The sequence below is a fragment of the Cetorhinus maximus genome, chromosome 12 (genome assembly GCF_964194155.1).
Source record: "Cetorhinus maximus chromosome 12, sCetMax3.hap1.1, whole genome shotgun sequence".
In the NCBI taxonomy this organism is placed as follows: domain Eukaryota; kingdom Metazoa; phylum Chordata; class Chondrichthyes; order Lamniformes; family Cetorhinidae; genus Cetorhinus; species Cetorhinus maximus.
Window position 1 is genome coordinate 113,358,216 of NC_135890.1, and position 20,276 is coordinate 113,378,491.

The 20,276-nt window shown below is 41.7% G+C and overlaps 1 protein-coding gene across 1 annotated transcript in view; it reads right to left on the bottom strand.

The window, feature by feature from the left end:
• Nucleotides 1–20,276, bottom strand: part of lrrc74b (leucine rich repeat containing 74B) — a 47,115-nt gene that overhangs the window by 21,529 nt on the left and 5,310 nt on the right. Inside the window, exons 3-7 of the mRNA XM_078554457.1 lie at nucleotides 19,693–19,846; nucleotides 17,258–17,400; nucleotides 11,314–11,446; nucleotides 8,337–8,543; nucleotides 3,684–3,793 (exon numbers count right to left, since the gene is read on the bottom strand). Of these exons, the coding sequence (XP_078410583.1) occupies nucleotides 3,684–3,793; nucleotides 8,337–8,543; nucleotides 11,314–11,446; nucleotides 17,258–17,400; nucleotides 19,693–19,846 (747 nt within the window). The remainder of the gene's footprint in view (nucleotides 1–3,683; nucleotides 3,794–8,336; nucleotides 8,544–11,313; nucleotides 11,447–17,257; nucleotides 17,401–19,692; nucleotides 19,847–20,276) is intronic.

Sequence of the window (20,276 nt, forward strand, 5' to 3'; positions counted from 1 at the left end):
ATGGCTTGCCTCCTAAGGTCTTAAAAGAAGTGGCTTCAGAGACTGAGAGGCATTAGTTAGAATCTTCCAATCTGGAAGGGTCCTAGTGGATTGGAAAATAGCAAATGTAACACCTTTTTTTAAGAAAGGAGGCAGACAGAAAGCTGGAAAATTTAGGCCAGTTAGCTTTTTGTCATAGGGAAATTGCTAGAATCCTTTATCATAAAGTTTTAGTAGGATACTTAGAAAATCGTAGTGGGATCAGGCAGAGTCAGTATGATTTTATGAAAGAAAAATAGTGTTCAACTATTTTTAAAGAGTTCTTTGAGGACATAACAACCAACATGGATAAAGGAGAACCTGTAGATGTGGCATATTTGGATTTCCAAAAAGCATTTGTAAGGTGCCACATCCAAGGTTACTACACAAAATAAGAGCTCATGGTGTAGGGAGTAACATATTAGAATGGATAAAGGACTGGTTAGCTAACAGAAAGCAGATAGTAGGTATAAACGGGTCTTTTTGCATTGGCAGGCTATAATCAGTAGAGTGCCACAGGGATCAGTGCTGGGGTCATAACTATTTACAACCTACATCAATGACTTGGATGCAGGGACTGAAGGAATGGTAGATAAATGTCCTGATGACACCAAGATAGGTGGAAAGAAACTGTCAAGAGGAGGTAGAGTCTACAAACGGGTATAGATAGGTTAAGTGAGTAGGCAAAAATTTGGCAGATGGGAGTATAAAGGGGGAAAGTGTGAACTTGTCCACTTTGACAGGAAGAACAGAAAAGCAGTATCCTATTTAAATGGAGAGAGATTGTGAAACCTGGTGGTAAAGAGGGATTTGGGTATCCTAGTACATGAGTCACAACAAATTAGTATGCAGGTAAAGCAAATGATTAAGAAGGCAAATTGAAAATTTGTGTTTATTGCAAAGGGGAGTGGAATACAAAAGTTGGGAAGTTTTACTGCAGCTGTACAGGGCCTTGGTGAGGCCACATCTGGAGTACTCTCCTTATTTGAAAAAAGTTACAATTGCATTAGAAGCAGTTCAAAGAAGGTTCACTCAACTGATGCCTGGGATGAGGGGCTTATTTTATTAAGAAAGATTGAACAGGTTGGGCCTGTATCCATTTGGAGTTTAAAAGAATGAGAGGTGATCTTAATGAAACATATAAGATCCTGAGGGGACTTGATAGGGTGGATACTGGGAAGATGTTTCATCTTGTGGGGAAATTAGAACCAGGGTACGTGGTTTAAAAATAAGAGGTTTTCCCTTTAAAGAGACTTGAGGTGAAATTTTTCTCTTCAAGGGTCATTAATCTGTGGAATTTTATTTTATTCCCCAGAAAACAGTGGAATCTGGGTTGTTGAATCTATTAAAGGTTGAGTTAGATAGATTTTTCATAGACAAGGGAGTCAAAGGTTATGGGGGTGCATACAGGAAAATGAAATTGGCCATGATCTTATCGAATGGTGGAGCAGGTTCGAAGGGCCAAATGGCCTACTCTGCTCCTAAGTCCTATGTTCCTATTAAGACATTTTCACTTTAGAGACTAAAGCCTAATACCACGTAAGTTGCATTACAATTCAAATGCAGGTTTTATGAATCAATTCTATTTTTGCTCCTTAAAAACTGCTGCTTATGAATAACATTGAGACCAGCAGTGAGAAGTTGAAAAACCTTAAATGGATAGTATTGTAAAATTTGGCTTGGGCCTCAAACCAGCATGGACTGACACAGAAAGCAATTGCTCAAATGACTTTACATCCATTTTAGACACAATTTCGACATTGTGTGACAGTGTAAAATGGATGATGTGTTTAGCAGCTTGTTTTATATCTCTCAATTTTTATTTCAATTTGAAGTTGACAGTAATACAATTCAGGAGAGATGTAAAACAGACTGCTGATTCTATATGCTATGACCCATTGAGGACAGGTGGAAGCTCTTGTAGGTTTGAATTTCCTTGAACTTTCTGCTACAATAGGGCAGTAACAATGGCAGAAGTGCAGTGGAAACCCTTATGCACATACAAACGGGGTTTCTGCTGCACTTTGGGTTAATTTGTGGCAGTACAATGGCAAAAGTCAAAGGAGAAATACACTCAGATCTTGGTCAATGCTGCTGATAAATACAGTAGCAGCTAAGATGGGTGGCTGTGCCTTTGAATTTCCCCCTTTTTCGTACAGAACCATTGCTCTGTCTCCCTCTGCTACGCATGTCTAAGAGCAAGAGCTCATGAGAAATTAACACCTAAACACTGAGGGACACAGCATGTTGATGCTCCACAATGCTGAAATGTAAAATCTTAATGTGCTGAAAAGGGCAATTTGACAGTGTACACCTCATTCTTAGCACTGAGTATTACTGAAGGAATTAGGGCATGTCTTGACCGCAGTAGGTGAAAGCAGTACTATATAGTTGTTTAACCAAGGGCACTGCAATTCAGGGAATTTCAAATTCAATTTAACAGTTCACTAAACATGGGATAATAGGTATCCAAGAATGTGTTACTAGGTGGAAACATAGGAAAGATTTAGACGACTGTACAAATCACTAAAATGAAGCACAATCAGTTTGACAATGTATGTTACCATCTTGAAATATGCTCAAATATTTTTTCTTTAATTCATTCAAATTCAAAAAATCTCTATGTATGAAAAGGTATGTGTGCTAAATAATAAAACAGAATTACAAATGTACTTGTGATCTAATTTAATACAACATAAATACACAATTTAAACTGGAGTAATGTTGAGATAGATTTTCCTCTGCCCTGCTCTCAAATGATACCAGAAAAACAAATGCAGAGAAAAAAAGATTATAGTGCAGTGGAGGCTGGGTCATTGAATATATTCAAGGTTGGGTTCAACACATTTTTGATCTACAAGGGAGTCAAGGGTTTGGGGTGGGATGGTCACAGGCAGGAGGCCACAATCCGATCAGCCAAGATCTTATTGAATGTCAGGACAGGCTTGAGGGGCTGAATAGTTTACTGCTGCTCCTATTTCTTATGTTCTTAAGATGAGCTGTAATCTTTTGTTGCCATTTTGTGCCTGAATAGCACCGACCCAAACTTTCTCAATGGCTTTTTTTGATGTTTGCACCTCAGTGTGCCTGAAGACAGACAGCCCCCCTAAATACCTGGAGCTACTATTTCCTGAGCTGTCTGCCTTAAAGAGAGGGACTGGGTATTATCTTTATTTTTGCTTGTTTCATATTCAAAATGATAATGCAACTTAACTTTAGAACTTTTGCTGAATGTTTTAATTCATTCATTCATGTATGCTCTGCCCAAAGGCAGGTGCTTGGCTCATTGGCTCAAGATGAAACATCAACAGACAGTTTCTTGGCATTTTTGTCAGTGGTGATTTGCCATTACCGTCCACTCTCAGGGGCAGGACAAGAGGGCAGGTCCCAAGTCCACCTTGGCTTGAGTGGGAATTGAACCTCGCTATTGGCGATATCCTAAACTGCATCTAGCCAACTGAACTAACCAGCACTGAATAATGTAAGCCTTTTCTAATTCGATATGGAGGTCATGTTCAATAATGTGCCAACAACCACCTCCATGCCCTGTTAAGTTGCATTTGAAACCACAAAATACCATGCTGTGCACATATTATCATGGTGTATAACTATAATTATTCCCCTCCAAACAATCACAGGAATCCACATAGTCTTGCAGTACTCACGCTGAGGCCTTCTGCTACTGCTATACATGCCTTGCCACGTAGATAATTCCAGCTTAGGTCCAAGCCTATTAACCCAGTGTTTTCTGCTATTGCATTTCCAAGGTCTTCACCTTTACAAAGTAACAAGTATGTTACTGAAGCCTGAACTTCTTTGTAAAACTTAATAAACTGCGTGAAATTTGCTAAGTACCAGAGGACAGTCAGAATGCAAGAAAGTGAGAAATTGGAGAGGACAGGAAAATTATGCAAACAGAAAGTCAGACATTTACCCTTGGTATATTTGTGTGGCCAACCATTACAGATACACAAAAAGAATGATGAGCAGAAAAAGACCCTTGATCCACCCAGCCTCTTCCACACAATTATGTATCACAATATTATAGAATCAAAGAACAATGCAGAAGGAGGTCATTTGGCCCACTGAATATGCACCAGTTCTTTTGAAGGGCAATCCAGTTAACCCCAATCTCCCACTGTTTCTCCTTGTCCTTGCAATTTTTTCTCCTGCAAATTTTAATCTAATTCCCTTTTGAAAGCTGCTATTGAATTTTTCAAGCACACAACCAGGTAGCGCACTGCAAATCCTAACCACTAGAGTAAAAAGAAATGTTTATGTCGGACCTGGTTCTTTTGCCAATAATCCAAAATCTCTGCCCACTAGTTATGGACCCTTCATCTATTGGAAACAGTTTCTCTATCTACATCTTTCATGACTTAAGCATCTTTATCGGTTCTCTTCTCAAGCCTTCTCTAAGGAGAACAACACTAGCTTCTCCAGTATATTCAGTAACTATAATCCCTCATCCCAGGAACCATTCTCATTCATGACTTCCTGAAGTATGGTGCCCACAATTGGGCACAAGAATTCAGCTGATGCTGAAGACACAATACTCCAGCCTAAGTCAAACTAACATGTTTCATGTAGGTTTTGCTAAATCTCCTGGGTTTTGTACTCTATGCTTCTATTTATAAAACTCATTAACTGCTTTGTTAATCTGTCCTGCCACCTTCAAAGATTTGTGAACAAACACTTCGGGGTCTCTCTGTTCTTGCATCCCCTTTAACATTGTACCATTGTCTCTTCTCATTTTGATGACCAAAATATATTGCTTCACAGTTGCCTGCATTGAAATTAATCTGTCATGATTCTACCATTCCACTGGCCTTCTATATCCTCTTGAAGTCTATTACTATCTTCCCCACTGTTTACTACACATCCAAGTTTTGCATCATCTGCAAGTTTCAAAATTGTGTCTTGTACCTCCAAGTCCAAGCCTTTAATGTATATCAAAACAGCAGGGTTCCTTGTACGGAATTCTAGGGAATGCCACTGTACACCTTCCTCCAGCTCAAAAAATGGGTATTCAACACAACCCTGCTTTCTATACAAAAGAAAAATTCCTCAGATGCTGGAAATCTGAAATGTAAACAAAATACTAGCAATACTCAGCAGGTCCGACAGCATTTGTGGAAAGAAACAGAATTAATTGGCTGGATTTTATGCAGCCCATCGCAGTGGGAACAGTCACAGTCAGGCACACTGAGGGCCCACGTCAGTCTTCCAACTTCAGGAAAACCTCCCCGCTGATTAAGTCAGAGGGCGCAAAAGACTGATGTGGGAATCCTGGCCGTCGCTTATTAATGTTCCTATTGACACCCGTTATCCCCGAGGCCCCTGCAATTTAGTGGTAGCGCAGGGATTAAATGGAGGCCGCACTGGTTTCACCGCTCCCGTTGATGCTGGTGACATGAGGAGCTGCGAGCTTTGACTGGCCTGCAGCTCTTGGCAGGCAGGACTTCCTCCTCCGGGGACCACAATCGTGGGGAAGGCCCAACAGCAGCCAGTTAAGTGCTGAAGAGCAAAAACAAAAATTGCTGGAAAAACTCAGCAGGTCTGACAGCATCTGTGGCGAGAAACACAGTTAACATTTCGAGTCCGTATGACTGTTCTTCAGAACTAAAGAGAAGTAAAAATGTGGTGAAATATATACTGTTTAAGTGGGGTGGGACAGATGAAGCTGGATAAAAGGCCAATGATAGGTGGAGGCGAAGGAGAGATTGCAAAAGATGTCATAAACAAAAGGTCGAAGGGGTGTTGACGGTGGTGATACTGGCTAAAGGAGGTGCTAATGGTGACATTAAGAGTAAAAAGCAGAATGAGCAAATGACAGATGGCCCTAGTGGGGGTGGGGTGGGGGAGGGGACGGGGTGTCGGGAAAAAAGATCAAAATAGGATAAAAGGTGGGGATAAAACAAATGAATGGAAATAAATTTTAAAAATAATAATAATAATAGGTGTGAAAAAATGTGTATATATATATATATATAAAAATTAAGAAATAAATATTTAAGAAAAGGGGATCAAAAAGGGGTGAGGATGGAGGAGAGAGTTCATGATCTGAAGTTGTTGAACTCAACGTTAAGTCCGGAAGGCTGTAAAGTGCCTAGTCGGAAGATGAGGTGCTGTTCCTCCAGTTTGCGTTAAGCTTCACTGGAACATTGCAGCAGGCCAAGGATGGACATGTGGGCATGAGAGCAGGGTGGTGTGTTGACATGGCAAGCGACAGGGAGGTCTGGGTCATGCTTGCGGACAGACCGAAGGTGTTCTGCAAAGCGGTTACCCAGTCTGTGTTTGGTCTCTCCAATGTAGAGGAAACCGCATTGGGAGCAGTGAATGCAGTAGACCAAATTGAGGGAAGTGCAAGTGAAGCGCTGCTTCACTTGAAAGGAGTGTTTGGGCCCTTGGACGGTGAGGAGGGGAGGGGGAAGTAAAAGGGCAGGTGTTGCACCTTCTGCGATTGCATGGCAAGGTGCCGTGGGAGAGGGTTGAGGTGTTGGGGGTGATGGAGGAGTGGACCAGGACGTCCCGGAGGGAACTGTTCCTACAGAATGCCAACAGGGGGAGTGAAGGGAAGATGTGTTTGTTGGTGGCATCATGCTGGAGTTGGTGGAAATGGCAGAGGATGATCCTTTGAATGCGGAGGCTTGTGGGGTGAAAAGTGAGGGCAAGGGGGACCCTATCATTGTTCTGGGAGGGAGAAGAAGGTGTGAGGGCAGAGGCACAGGAGATGGGTCGGACGCGGTTGACCACCGTGGGTGGGAAACCTCGGTTAAGGAAGAAGAAAGACATGTCAGAAGTACTGTTTTGGAAAGTGGCATCATCGGAACAGATGCGACGGAGGCGAAAGAACTGAGAGAATGGGATGGAGTCCTTACAGGAAGTAGGATTTGAGGAGTTGTAGTCGAGGTAGCTATGGGAGTTGGTGGGCTTGTAATGAACATTGATGGACAGTCTATCACCAGAAATTGAGACAGAGAGGTCAAGGAAGGAAAGGGAAGGGATGTGTCAGTGATGGACCATGTGAAAGTGACGGAAGGGTGGAAATTGGAAGTAAAATTAATATATTTTCCAGGTCCAGACGAGAGCATGAAGTGGCACCAAAACAGACATCGATGTACCGGAGAAAGAGTTGTGGGAGGGACCTGAGTAGAACTGGAACAAGGAATGTTCCACATACCCCATGGAGACAGGTATAACTGAGGCCCATGCGGGTACCCAGAGCCACACCTTTTATTTGTAGGAAGTGAGACGAGTTTAATGAAGCAGCTGAAGATGGTTGGGCCTCGGACACCATCCTGAGGAACTCCTTCAGCGATGTCCTGGCACTGAGATGATTGGCCTCCAAAAACCACAATAATTTGCCTTTGTGCTTGATACGGCTCCAACTAGTGAAGAGTTTTCCCCCGATTCATATTGACTTCAATTTTGCTAGGACTCCTGATTCCCTTGCTACTCTCAGCCTTTCTGGTATTTCCTCTTTATTTATTTTTATCTCATCTAGTATCCTGACAACCTCCTTGTTTACTGTAGATTTGGCAAAGTCCTCTTCCTTGGTAAACACTGATTCAAAGAACTCAGCCATGCCTTCTACTTCCACCAATAGACTTCTATTTTGGTCTCTAATCCACCCCCATCGCTTGTCTAACATCCCTTTGAATGTTGACATGCTCATAGAGAACCTTTGATTTCCAATTGATGTGAACTCCCAACTTATTCTTGTACCGTCTCTTTGCCTCTTTTACTGTCACTCTCCACTCCACTCAAAACCATGAGTGAGGCGAAAAGCCAGATAAAACCTTAGGCTTATCTAAGGGAAAAAAAAATCTGGAAAATTTCTCTCCCAATCTCCTAGGCTATCAAAACTGGTTCAGGACGTCACTCTGGCCATGATAACTCTATGCAGTACCTACCTTTAAGAGGTGTTCTTCATCTCAGCCAGAAACAGGTCAAACTCTCACTTGAAGGAAGTCAGTGAATCAGCATCCACTGCATGAGCTGACAACCTGTTCCAGAAGTTCACTGGTCTTTGGGAAAAGAACCAGCACCTGACATCTCACCTAGATCTATCCTTATGTAAAACTTGAAATTGTGATCTCTGGTCCTCCCTAATCTACTTGGAGTAAATTGTCAAACTTGAATACAATCTATTCCTTTGATCAGATCATCCGAAAGTCTACGCTTCTCCAAAGTATGAAGTCCCAGCATCTTTCGCCTAACCTGATAACTTTGCTTAACGTCTATTGATTTGTGGACACAAGATAATTTACTTGTATGCGAATAAAAATTGCAAAACATGCATTGTACAAACTTACCTAAGCTATTGCCAATTTTGTTGTGGCTCAGATTCAAGAATTTCAACTTGTGAGAGCTGCTTATAGCCTCAGCCAGGAACACAGCAGCATGATCATCAAAATAATTCCCGGAAAGGATAGCTGTTGTCAGTGTTAAATTTTCCATGAGCATGGAGGCAATTGCTCTGGCTCCTTCAACTCCCAACTGGTTGTCCGACAAATCAACATCTACAAGTAAGAAAAATTTAATCACTTTTTAAAAAAAAATAAAAAGGCACAGGAATATTAACAATCATTAGCTTCCTATTTATAATAGAAATAAGAACAGTAAGGTTTCAAGGTTTATTTCTTTAAAAACAAAACATTTCTAATTCCTAATTTTCACAGAATCACACAGTGCAGAAGAGGCCCTTCAGCCCATCGAGTTTGCACCGACACGTGAGAAATACCTGACCTACCTACCTAATCCCATTTACCAGCACTTGGCCCATAGCCTTGAATGTTATGACATGCCAAGTGCTCATCCAGGTATTTTTATAAGGATGTGAGGCAACCTGCCTCCACCACCCTCCCAGGCAGTGCATTCCAGACTGTCACCACCCTCTGGGTAAAAATGTTTTTCCTCACATCCCCCCTAAACCTCCTGCCCCTCACCTTGAACTTATGTCCCCTTGTGACTGACCCTTCAACTAAGGGGAACAGGTGCTCCCTATCCACCCTGTCCGTGCCCCTCAATCTTGTACACCTCGATCAGGTCACCCCTCAGTCTTCTCTGCTCCAACGAAAACAACCCAAGTCTATCCAACCTCTCTTCATAACTTAAATGTTTCATCCCAGGCAATATCCTGGTGAATCTCCTCTGCAACCCCTCCAGTGCAATCACATCCTTTTGGAGGCTCAAGCCTAATCCTGTCTTCATCAGACATCTTTACCAGATATCTATACAAGTTTGCATTTCAGCAAAAGTCACTACATAACAATCAGGATCCAAACTGAGGTTAACATTTCCATTTCCAAGGCTAGGACTGCTGAAGCCATTTATAACACTGTTAATTACCACCTCATCTGAAATCACAGGCCAAACTTGGGACCTCTGGTCTGTAAAGCTTAATGTTACAAGTGGAGTGTATTGTGCACCAAGCCATGAAGGAAGGGAACTCTATAAAGTCTGGATAAAGATTATTTCTGTTAGGATGAACACTGGAAAATAATTAGAAGTCAATGCAGAAATCAGGTGCATCAGAGACCAAGTTGCAAAGGTTATGGGCTGCATCTTACCTATGTCAGGCGGGCTGCGTGGGAGCGGGCGCAGAGCCGATTGCCACCTGCGATCAGCAGCATGCCGCCATTTTATGTGGCTCGACCAATTAAGGCTCGCTCAGCGTAACACGTGGCCGGTAGCGTGTGTTACCTGTGCGGGTGGGGGGAGGAGGGAGAGTTGGGGCTTGTGCTCTGTTGCGCAGTAATCTCCCTGAGGCATGGAGCTGCCTCAGGGAGATAAAGTTGTGAAAACAATTTTGTTACAAATATAGTAATAAATTATTTAAACATGGCCCCAGCTGGGATATGTTTGTCAAGTTCACCAAATTTATTTATTAATTTTATAAAACCTTCAGGAAACCTCATCCCGCCCATGGTTGAGACTTCCTGGAAAACGCAAAGCCACTTGGGCTCTTCGCCTGCCTACCAGTCTTAAGGTTGGATGGGCAGCGGTGTTAATGATCTTAATGACTTTATCAACGGCCTTAATAGGCCTTTGACAGTTTGGCGGGCGCGCAGCCGTCTCCAGCGTGCGCCTGCTGAACACAATATCTGAATGACATGCGATGACATCGGGATGCATGCCTGTGTCATCTCACGTCATTTTGGGTGTCAGGTCCACCCCATCACGCCAACGGCAATATTCTGGCCTATGTGGTTTAAAATGGTTATCTGCACCCCAAAATTAGATTGCTATATTGATCTATTGTTCCCTGATACATATAAATAACATTATAAACTAGTAAGGGGTGAAATTGGTTCATGCTAACAGTGTGAACCAATGGGCAGGACTTTGAGGCACAAATCAGGGTGGGTGGTGCTGAATATCACACCGCTCGTCAGCATGCCAGTTCCTTGGCACCATTCTGTCCCAGTCATTTTTCCCAGAAACAGAATGAGGGGGCAGTGGGGCTTTTTGCCCAGAAGTGGCAGGTAGCCTAATGACCTTGTTAACGGCCTACTGTCAAGAGGTCGACTTCCAGATGGCCTCCAGGTCCCCAGAGGCATTGGGGAACAATGTAGTTGCTGGGATGAAGCCTTCCAGCAGTAGATCGGGGAAGGGGAGGTTGGTGGTGTGGGGGACAATACTCCAGGCAGGTCTAGAGGCCCTCTATTCTTGCATGGCTGCAGTTGCAACTGCAGGCCACCCTGTGGAGGGATTCCCCTCCAAAATGGCAGCCAAGCTGCTAAAGGCCATTTTTTACTTGAAGTTGGAGGGATGACACCTCCATGTTGGGGGGCCCTCTCCCTCACTTACCTTGAAAGACCAGCTTCTACTTCTTCAGTGCTGGAGAGCCTCCTTTTGGCCCTTCAGCTTTGTGAGCCTACTGGCTGTCCTTAATTGGATGGTGAGCCCATTCTCTGGCCACTAATTAGCCAACTCAGGGAAATTCACAGTTGGGTGACTGTTCCTCACACAGCGCTGGGCCAGGACCCCTATTTGAGCCTGACGGCAGGGTCCTAAAGCCCCCAGGGAGAATCCTGTTCAAGCTCACAGCTAATTAGCAGTCGTTTTACACTGAGCATGATTTTCTTTTCCACTGAAGTTGATGAAATGAGTTTATCAATTTCATTTTTAGGAGTTTTCCAATATGTCCCCTTGTTCTCTACTTCCCTCCTGAAAAATGCAGTTTTTACTGGACATGCAGCTACAGGTGATGCGTGGATATATGTGGTAAAATAAAAAGCAGCACAGACTTAACGTCAATATGTTAAGATAGTATAGAAATGCTTAAACCTGTAATGTAGCAGTTATCCTTCAGCATTTCTGCAATAGCTCTGGCACCTTCTGCCTCCAGCCAGTTATCCTTCAGATTCAACTTTACGACAGATGTGTTGGTTATCAGAGAAACAGAAATTGCCTTCGCACCCTGAAAGTAAGAAAATAAAACTAATTGATGGAATTTCCCTGCATTAGAGATTTTACAAAATATACCTACAGCAGTTCAAAATGGGGAGCACTGGAAAATGCATGATACTTGCTGCAATGAAGAAAAGTGACATTAGTTTTGACCAGTAGGGCGCTGAAAAAGTTTTGTTTTGTTTGCCTTTTGGTTGAGATATTAAACCGACTTGCTTCTCATGTGGATGCAAAGTATCCCATAGAATTATTACAACAAACAAACATCAATTACATTGTGATTTGCTTGTAGAAGTGAAGGGTCATTCTTCAGTGATGTATAAGTCAAAGTTCTCCTCAATGTCCTGGCCAATATTTATCCCTCAACCAACATAACTAAAATGGATTATCTGGTCATTATCACATTGCGTTCTCTGTGCAAATTGGCTCCCCCATTTCCTATGTTAAAACAATGACAGCACTGCAAAAGTTGGCTGCAAAGCACTCTTGGGAGGTCCTGAGGCCATGAAAGACACTTTACAAATCAAGTTAGACTGGTAGTGATATAACCTCAGCCTGAGAGTCCTAGGAAGAAAAATGCTATTTAATAAAAAACATTTCTTCATAACTTTTCTTCTTGACTTACTAGCTCACTAGTAAATGAGGTAGGGCTTCAGAAAATTAAAGAAAAATACAGGTTGTGCATATAGTTCCTAGCATTACTACCCCAAGATGAACAAGTGCAGCCAAGGGCAGACCTCCTCATGTTTATATGCAATTTATATTACAGTATTTTCTATAAATTTAAAGATAAATGAGGCTGAGACAGGGAGGAAGAGATGGTTTCAGTCATGGGGGAAAGAGAGGGGTGAAAGAGAAGAGGAGTGGTGTGTCTACCCCCGCACACTATTTATTACAAAAATAGAAACAGAAATTGCTGGAAGTATCCAGCAAGTCAGGCAGCATCTTTGGCAAGAGAAATAGTGTTAATGTTTCAGGGTGATGACCATTTCTAACTGAAAATACTGGAAGCATTCAGGTCAGCCATTTATCACAAAATGCTTTCACTTATACATCACTGAAGAGCGAGCCTTCGCTTCTACAAGCAAATCACAATGTAATTGATATTTGTTTGTTGTAACGAGGTTCCAAGGCATTAAGGAGTTTACCACAACAGAAATTATAACAAATAGCATCATAAAATCATACAGCACAGGAGGAGGCCATTCTGGTCATCAACCGCTCAGTATGGAGAAACTTGTTATAAAACGTTACATAATGACAGGATCTCAGCCTCTGGAATGTAGAGAATGTAAGTGGGTTTGTGTAACAGTCCCTGTGAATAATCTCTTAAGAGAAAACTAATTAAAAATGAAAACCAATCAGAAACTCAAGTTTTTAAGTGCATAAAATGCAATGATTTTTCATTGGAGAAGAGCAGTGTCCAGCAGTTAGGTTTTCTGACACTTTTGCTAAGTCAATGGCAGGAATTTTACACTGAGGCAATAGCTCCACTCCCCGGCTGAAATGTCGGGTGAGCCCACCTCCACTTGGCTGGGTTTCCCCACAGTGATTTATTGGCTACTGGGCTGTTAATTGGCTTAGGCTGAGCCTTCAGCCCTCATCTGGGAAGAAGACCCAAGAACCCTCCAAGAACTGCTGGCAATCAAATGGTCGACAGCTCTCTAGTCCCAGCAGCGGCATTGGGAGGAGATACTTGAAAATCAAGAAGTACAGGGGAGGGAGGAACTTAAAAAGGTCACAATCACTACGGCAAGGTACTGGGAAAAGTATTCAAACTAAATGTTGACAAGTATAGCTCTGGTGGATTCAGGGATGCCATGCCCCCTTTTTTTACGAGGTCTGGGGGGGGTTCAGAGGTCCTGGACGGGTGGAGGGGTTGCCACAGGGTGGGGTGGCGGAGGTCAGGAGGATGGAGGCTTGGAGGTAGGGGTTGGGAAGGTCGGGTTTGGGTGGATTGGAGGTGAGGAGATTCCTGTCAGGTTGCATGGGTCAGGAGGAGGGGGAGGGGGTATCCTGTAGGGGTGGGGGAGTCCATAGGGTCGGTCTGGGTCTTTACAATAGGTACCCAGAAGTTAGAAGAGGTTTTAGTTCTCCTAACCTTTTCTGATTAACTATTAGTGTAACCCTGTCGGAACCATCCGAAGTTTGCAATTTAAACCGCATTTTCCAACAGTGCAAGTGTGCACTTCTGGGCAATTGCCATGCAAACCCTTACCTGGGAACTTCCGAGGCGCATCTTTGGGGTACCCACAAATCCAATGCTGGGTAGCTTGGAAGTTACGGCTCTATATCAATGATTTGGATAAAAGGACTGAATGTAGGCAGCTAAATTTGCTGATGACATAGAGATAGGGAGGAAAGTAAGTTGTCAAGAGGGGGTAAAGAGTCTACAGAAGGATTTAGATATGCTAAGTGAATGGGCAAAAATTTGGCAGATGGATTATAATGTGGGAAAATATGAACTTGTTCACTTTGGCAGGAAGAATAGAAAAGCGGTGTTATTTAAATGGAGAGAGACTGCAAAATTCTATGGTACAGAGGGATCTGGATGTCCTGGTACATGAATCTCAAAAAGTCAGTATGCAGGGAAGCAAGTGATTAGGAAGGCAATCAGAATGTTGGCATTTATTGCAAGGGGAATCGAGTATTAAAGTAGGGAAGTACTGCTGCAGCTGCACAGGGTGTTAGACTGCATCTGGAATACTGTGTACAGTTTTGGTCTCCTTAATTACAGAAGAATATAATTGCATTAGAAGCAGTTCAGAGAATTTCCACCTAACTGATTCCTGGGATGAATGGGTTATTTATGAAGCAGCGTTGAGCAAGTTGGGCCCATTTCCCTTGGAGTTTAAAATAAGGTGATCTTATTGAAACATAAGATCCTGAGGGTACTTGATAGGGTGGATACCAGGAATAAAAACAAAAAGCTAAAAGCTACTGCGGATGCTGGAAATCCAAAACAAAAACAGAATTACCTGGAAAAACTCAGCAGGTCTGGCAGCATCGGTGGAGCCACCGATGCTGCCAGACCTGCTGAGTTTTTCCAGGTAATTCTGTTTTTGTTTTGGATACCAGGAAGATGTTTCATCTTGCGGGGAATCTAAAACTAGGGCACACAGTTTAAAAATTAGGGGTCTCCCTAATTTAAGATTGAGATAAAGAGAATTTTTTTCTCTCAGAGGGTCATTAGTGTTTGGATTTCTCTTCCCCAGAGAGTAGTACAGACTGTGTCATTGAATATACTCAAGGCTGAGTTAGGTAGTTTTTTGATCAATCAGGGAGTCAAGGGTTATGTGGTGCAGACTAGAAAGTGGAGTTGAGGTAATTATCAGATTAGTATCCAGTGGCGGAGCAGGCTCGTGGGACTGAATAACTTACTCCTGCTCCTACTTCTTGTGTTTAATGGTCTGTTTGACTGATACTTCTATAGGGTTGTATGAACAGCAGCTTTTTTCTCAAAATGGGATTTGTGACTGGTGTTTTTTTTCCCTTAGCAGTTCTACACTTGCCATTGTTATTATATGGCTCAATGGATACTGAGTGAATGGCATGGAAGGGGTATGAGTTAGAATGGGCACTATGAGGGGCCAGGGGTTGGTTGGGGGTATGAGTTGGCATGGATTGAAAGAGGGGTGACGGTGGTGCACCATGAGTCGGCATGGAAGGGGCATGGGAAGACATTTTGAACTTACATTCCAATTCCAGACTACGGTTCACAATTCTTTTAGAGGGGTTATGAACCATGAGTCATAGAGAAGTTGGCCTGACTCCATGAAAATTGTAGGCAGCGAAGAGATGCCTACCTATGCATTGGAGCCGACCAGGTCGGGAGTCCAGGGTGCGGGTTCGCTACCCACACCCTTTTCCTGTGCCCATCAAAAATTGGGGAGGTGTCAAGAATGGGGGCAGGGATCCTGGAATTGAGTCCCTCCCGCATTTTTAAATGGCTCCGGAGTCATATTGAATTCATAGAAATCCAGGCCTAAGAGTCAAGATGAGATAAATCAAGAGGTAACAATTAGGTTGTGATGGGATACAGAGATAGTTAGGTAGAATATAGATAATTAGGTGGAATTCATATGTAATTAGGACATAATACTTTAGAATTGAATAAATGGGTACTCTTTGTTAAGAGGCAGAAAAGGGCTAAAGCTCTTACCCAGAGACCTTTGCAGACACAGGGACATCTCTTCATTTAATCAATGACAGATGACCATTACTTAATGTTTTTAGAATTCACTGGAATTTTAAAAGCTTTTTTCGGACACAGATACCAGATACAGACTATCTTGAGAAAAAACAGAACGTTTAAATTCTATTTCATGATTCTAAATGACTTATTCTTTAGCAAAAGAATGTTAAAAGGTTAATTCAGTCTGCAATTCTTAAAACCTGGTCCAGGATATCGCTAAAGCTCAGTGGACTTTTATCAGTCAGAATTGAACATTATCAAACACTCCTACAAAGGACAGATGCTATGGATGTGTAGCCCTTGAATGATCTAATTGAAAAAAATTCCAAAATGATCGTTTAAAAATATTTTTAAGAAAATACAGAAAGAAGTGAATCTAGTTGTAAGGGTTGCTATAAAACCACATTACAAACATCTATTGACCAGATAAACATGCACAACGTTCACATAATAAGGCAATCCTCAACAATTAAATAATTATCAATTATAATGAATGATTGAACCTTAAAAGGATGCTCAAAGAGGGAGGAGCTTAAATAAAGAAGTAACACCCACAGTTGCTAAGGATGATATAATTCAATTCAATATGGTGTACAGATAGGAACCTTTACGATTGAAACTCAGAAGTATTGAAATCAATGCTTCTCACTAAAGCTGACTGAGTAGTTAGACACTTCTGATCTTAATTGAGAAGGGATGTCCTGCTAGTCAGGCAGCTTACTGTTTGGGGATTTAAGGTAACACTTTACTTTAGATTTTTGATGGACATTCTAAGATATTTTTGATGTAGCATTGTAAGGGTTTTGACTTTTGGATTCTTTATTAGAACTAAAATTATGTTCTCTATCTTTTTATAATCGTTAGTGTTATGATGTACTTAGCTACTTAAAGTGTATTGCATGTTTCAGTTCTTTAATAAATCTGTAAATAAATGAGTAAGATATAACATCTCACGTCGTATTCTGTATACAACTTTAAAGAACCCTTCTCTGTATTCTCCTAAGTGGGGAGATACATTTTTGAAGGGAGACCCCCGGACCCTCATAATGTCCGTGTTAATTATAGCCTAGCTGGTAATTATTTAAAAAGGCTATCTGGAAGAAGGAAATAGTTCTTGATGATTATTTTACTTGAGGGAGAAGTGCTTCATTTACTCAGACCCAAAACAATTGTCTGCAGGAGATGGCTACTTTGAACTCAAGTGAAGGTGGTTATTGGGGAAATGCTCCCGATCTGGAACAGGTCCGTAAGGGGTTAAAGATATAATCCACTTCAAGGTGGTACCAAGTTTAGATGTTAAAAGCCTGAAGAATGTGTAAGAGGAGAATATTGAGAGAGGTAGGATCATCCCACGGTTTTGAATGTCTTGGAAAAGAATGATTTAGATTAGAACAAGTTGGATGAGTGTCAATGCAAGATTATCGATTTCCACATGAGAGCGGACAAAATATTTCAAATAGATGCAATGGCAAATGTAAGTGCTCTGAACAGTGTCATAATGCAAACAGGAAATAAGATTTACTAGAGTCCCAAGAAGCTTTATTAGATTAAGTGAAAACAGACTGGCAATAAGAACAGTGTAAAAGCTCTTCCAAATACATATACACAATAAAAAAAATTGTTTACCTGAGGTCCAAACCCATAATGCATCATAACTAGTTCTGTACCATTCATATTGCGCAGGAAGTAGGAGATTGGCACTACACCATACGTTTCACATGCCTGTTTATACTTGGTCTTCCCTGTGTGATCATAAATTTTCGAAACATCTGAAATAAAACCATACAAAGTTAGCAAGTTCTATATTACAATATGAAATGCAATGTGTTCCAGCCTTATTTAAGTTAATATTGTAAGTCTGGTATAATCTGTCACAGCACACCGGGCCCTTTTCCTATTATGAAAACGCTTCACCCTTCAAATAAAGTAAAAACTTGCCTTGCTGCTGTATGGTAATAGAACACGACTGCCTTCTGCAGTCTCATCCAAGTGAACCTTCTTTATGTATCTGGCCAGCTGTTTGACTGAGGCCAAATCTGTTTTCATTCAATCCTGTCAAATACACATTTTTCTGCAGGGGTCCCATGACAGTAATGAGGAACTGAAACTCTGGCCGATCCTCCCCAGCCTTTCCAGGGCCTTAAAGTTCAATTGTGGGACTTCGGCTGCTACCCTGTTAATTCAGACCAGGAATAAAACTAGCATTTTTGGTCTGTTTGGTTTAGTTACCATTGCTTTTATTAATTGAGCCATTAGAAAATTGGAGATTGCTATTCAAAGATGTTTTCTCTTCTTAGTTTCCTGTTACTGCTGACTCTCAATTCTCCTATGATATTTATGTGCACATGCAATTGTCAATAAGATATAAAAGAAAAGGTTAAACAATTAAAGACGATCTTACCAGGTTAAAGTTTATATAAATAGGGCAGCAACTAATGAACTATTTGCCCATAAGAACAGGAGTAGCCATTCAGCCTCTTGAGCCTGTTCTACCATTCAATTAGATCATGGTTGATCTTCTACCTCAATACCATTTTCCCACACTATCTCCATAGCCCTTGATGTCATTAGTCTCCAGAAATTTATTGCTTTCTGTTTTGAACATACTCAATGGTTGAGCTTCCACAGCCGTCTGGGGTAGAGAATTCCACAGCTGCCTCACCCTCTGAGTGAAGAAATTTCACCTCATCTCAGTCTTAAATGGCCTTCCCCTTAACTTGAGATTATGTCCCTTGGTTTTAGACTCAGCAGCCAGGGGAAACATCTTTTCTATATCTTAGATAAAAACAAAAAACTGCGGATGCTGGAAATCCAAAACAAAAACAGAATTACCTGGAAAAACTCAGCAGGTCTGGCAGCATCGGCGGAGAAGAAAAAAGTTGACGTTTCGAGTCCTCATGACCCTTCAACAGAACGGAGTAATATTAGGAGAGGGGTGAAATATAAGCTGGTATTTCACCTCTCTCCTAATATTACTCAGTTCTGTTGAAGGGTCATGAGGACTCGAAACGTCAACTTTTTTCTTCTCCGCCGATGCTGCCAGACCTGCTGAGTTTTTCCAGGTAATTCTGTTTTTGTTTTCTATATCTTCCCTGTCATGCCCTGAAAGAATTTTGTAAGTTTCTATGAGGTCACCCCTCATTCTTCAAAACTCTAGGGAACAAAGAGCCAGTCATCCCAATCTCTCCTCAGAAGGCAATCCCACCATCCCAGGGATTAAATCTGGTGAACCTCTGTTGCACTCCCTCTATGGCAAGTATATCCCTCCTCAGGTAAGGGAACCAAAACTGTACACAATACTCCAGATGAGGTCTCACCAAGGCTCTGTACAACTGCAGCAATATATCTTTACTCTTGTACTCAAATCCCCTTGTGATGAAGTTCAAGATACCATTTGCCTTCCTAATTGCTTGCTGCACCTGCATGCTAATTTTTAGTGACTCATGAACAAGGACACTCATGTCCCTTTGGACACCCGCACTTCCCAACTTCTCTCCATTTAAGAAATATTCTGCCTCCTGTTTTTTCCAACCAAAGTGAATAACTTCACACGTATTAACATTATATTCCATCTGCCATGTTCTAGCCCATTCACTTAGCCTGTCCAAGTCCACTTGAAGTCTCCTTGCAACCCCCTCACAACTTATATTCACACCCAGTTTGGTGTCATCAGCAAATTTGGAAATGTTACAATAGTCATTTACATAGTTTGTGCCCAGTTAATTGCTCTAATCAGGCAGGAGTGAAAACCTGGATCGATTTCCCTCCTCCCTAACCCACAAACATTGAGAACCAATTGTGCTCTTATTCCGTAACCAGATATCATCTGACTCATTATAAACAAGGGATTTAACCTGGTATCTTACTGGTCTGCATGGTTCAGTGCCACACCAGACAGTGGCATTATCCACTATGGCATAGAGATTAGCTCTTGGGCAGTCCTTTAAGATTTCATATTGTATAGAGCTTGGATAAAGTTTCAATACCTTCATGTGTGCCTCCCATTGTTTAAAAAAAATTAGGCTCAACATGAATCAAGTGGCATTGTTAGTTTTTCTTACCTTCCAAATCCACATCCAGTCCTCCATCGCTTAGTGTATCATCAGAAAGCTCTTCAAATGATTCGACAGATGCTTTGTCAGAAGGTACTATAATTTGGCAGATTTCTTTTTTTTCCTCCTTTACATGATAACTGGTTTGTAATCGAGTAACTATCTGGAAAGTTTAAAATTGGAATGAAATCAGATTGATTAGCCTACACTAGCCTTAGTTATTTTAAAATATACCAGCAAATAACATGCCCAGTCTCAACTGATGGAAGGACAACTATTGTGAATAATGTTATAGTGTTTTCACTTGGAAAGCTGATCAAAAGCAACTGTGAACATCGCTGAAAAAAGAAATGTTGCTGAAGCTTTTTGTCGTGCACTCATCAGGACAAGTACGAGAATGCCAAATTTCAAATGACCACAACAATTTATGCCACAGAAGAAAAGGGTGCCGCTTGGTTGGCAAGTCGACTTTTCCTAAAGTTGCAGTTTTCTATATCGCGTCTCCAAAAAAAAGTGCTTCATATGGGTCGTGAGTGGCTTAGGGACATGAAAGACGCTACCAGGAAGTAGCAGTGCAGGAGCCTCAGCCCTTG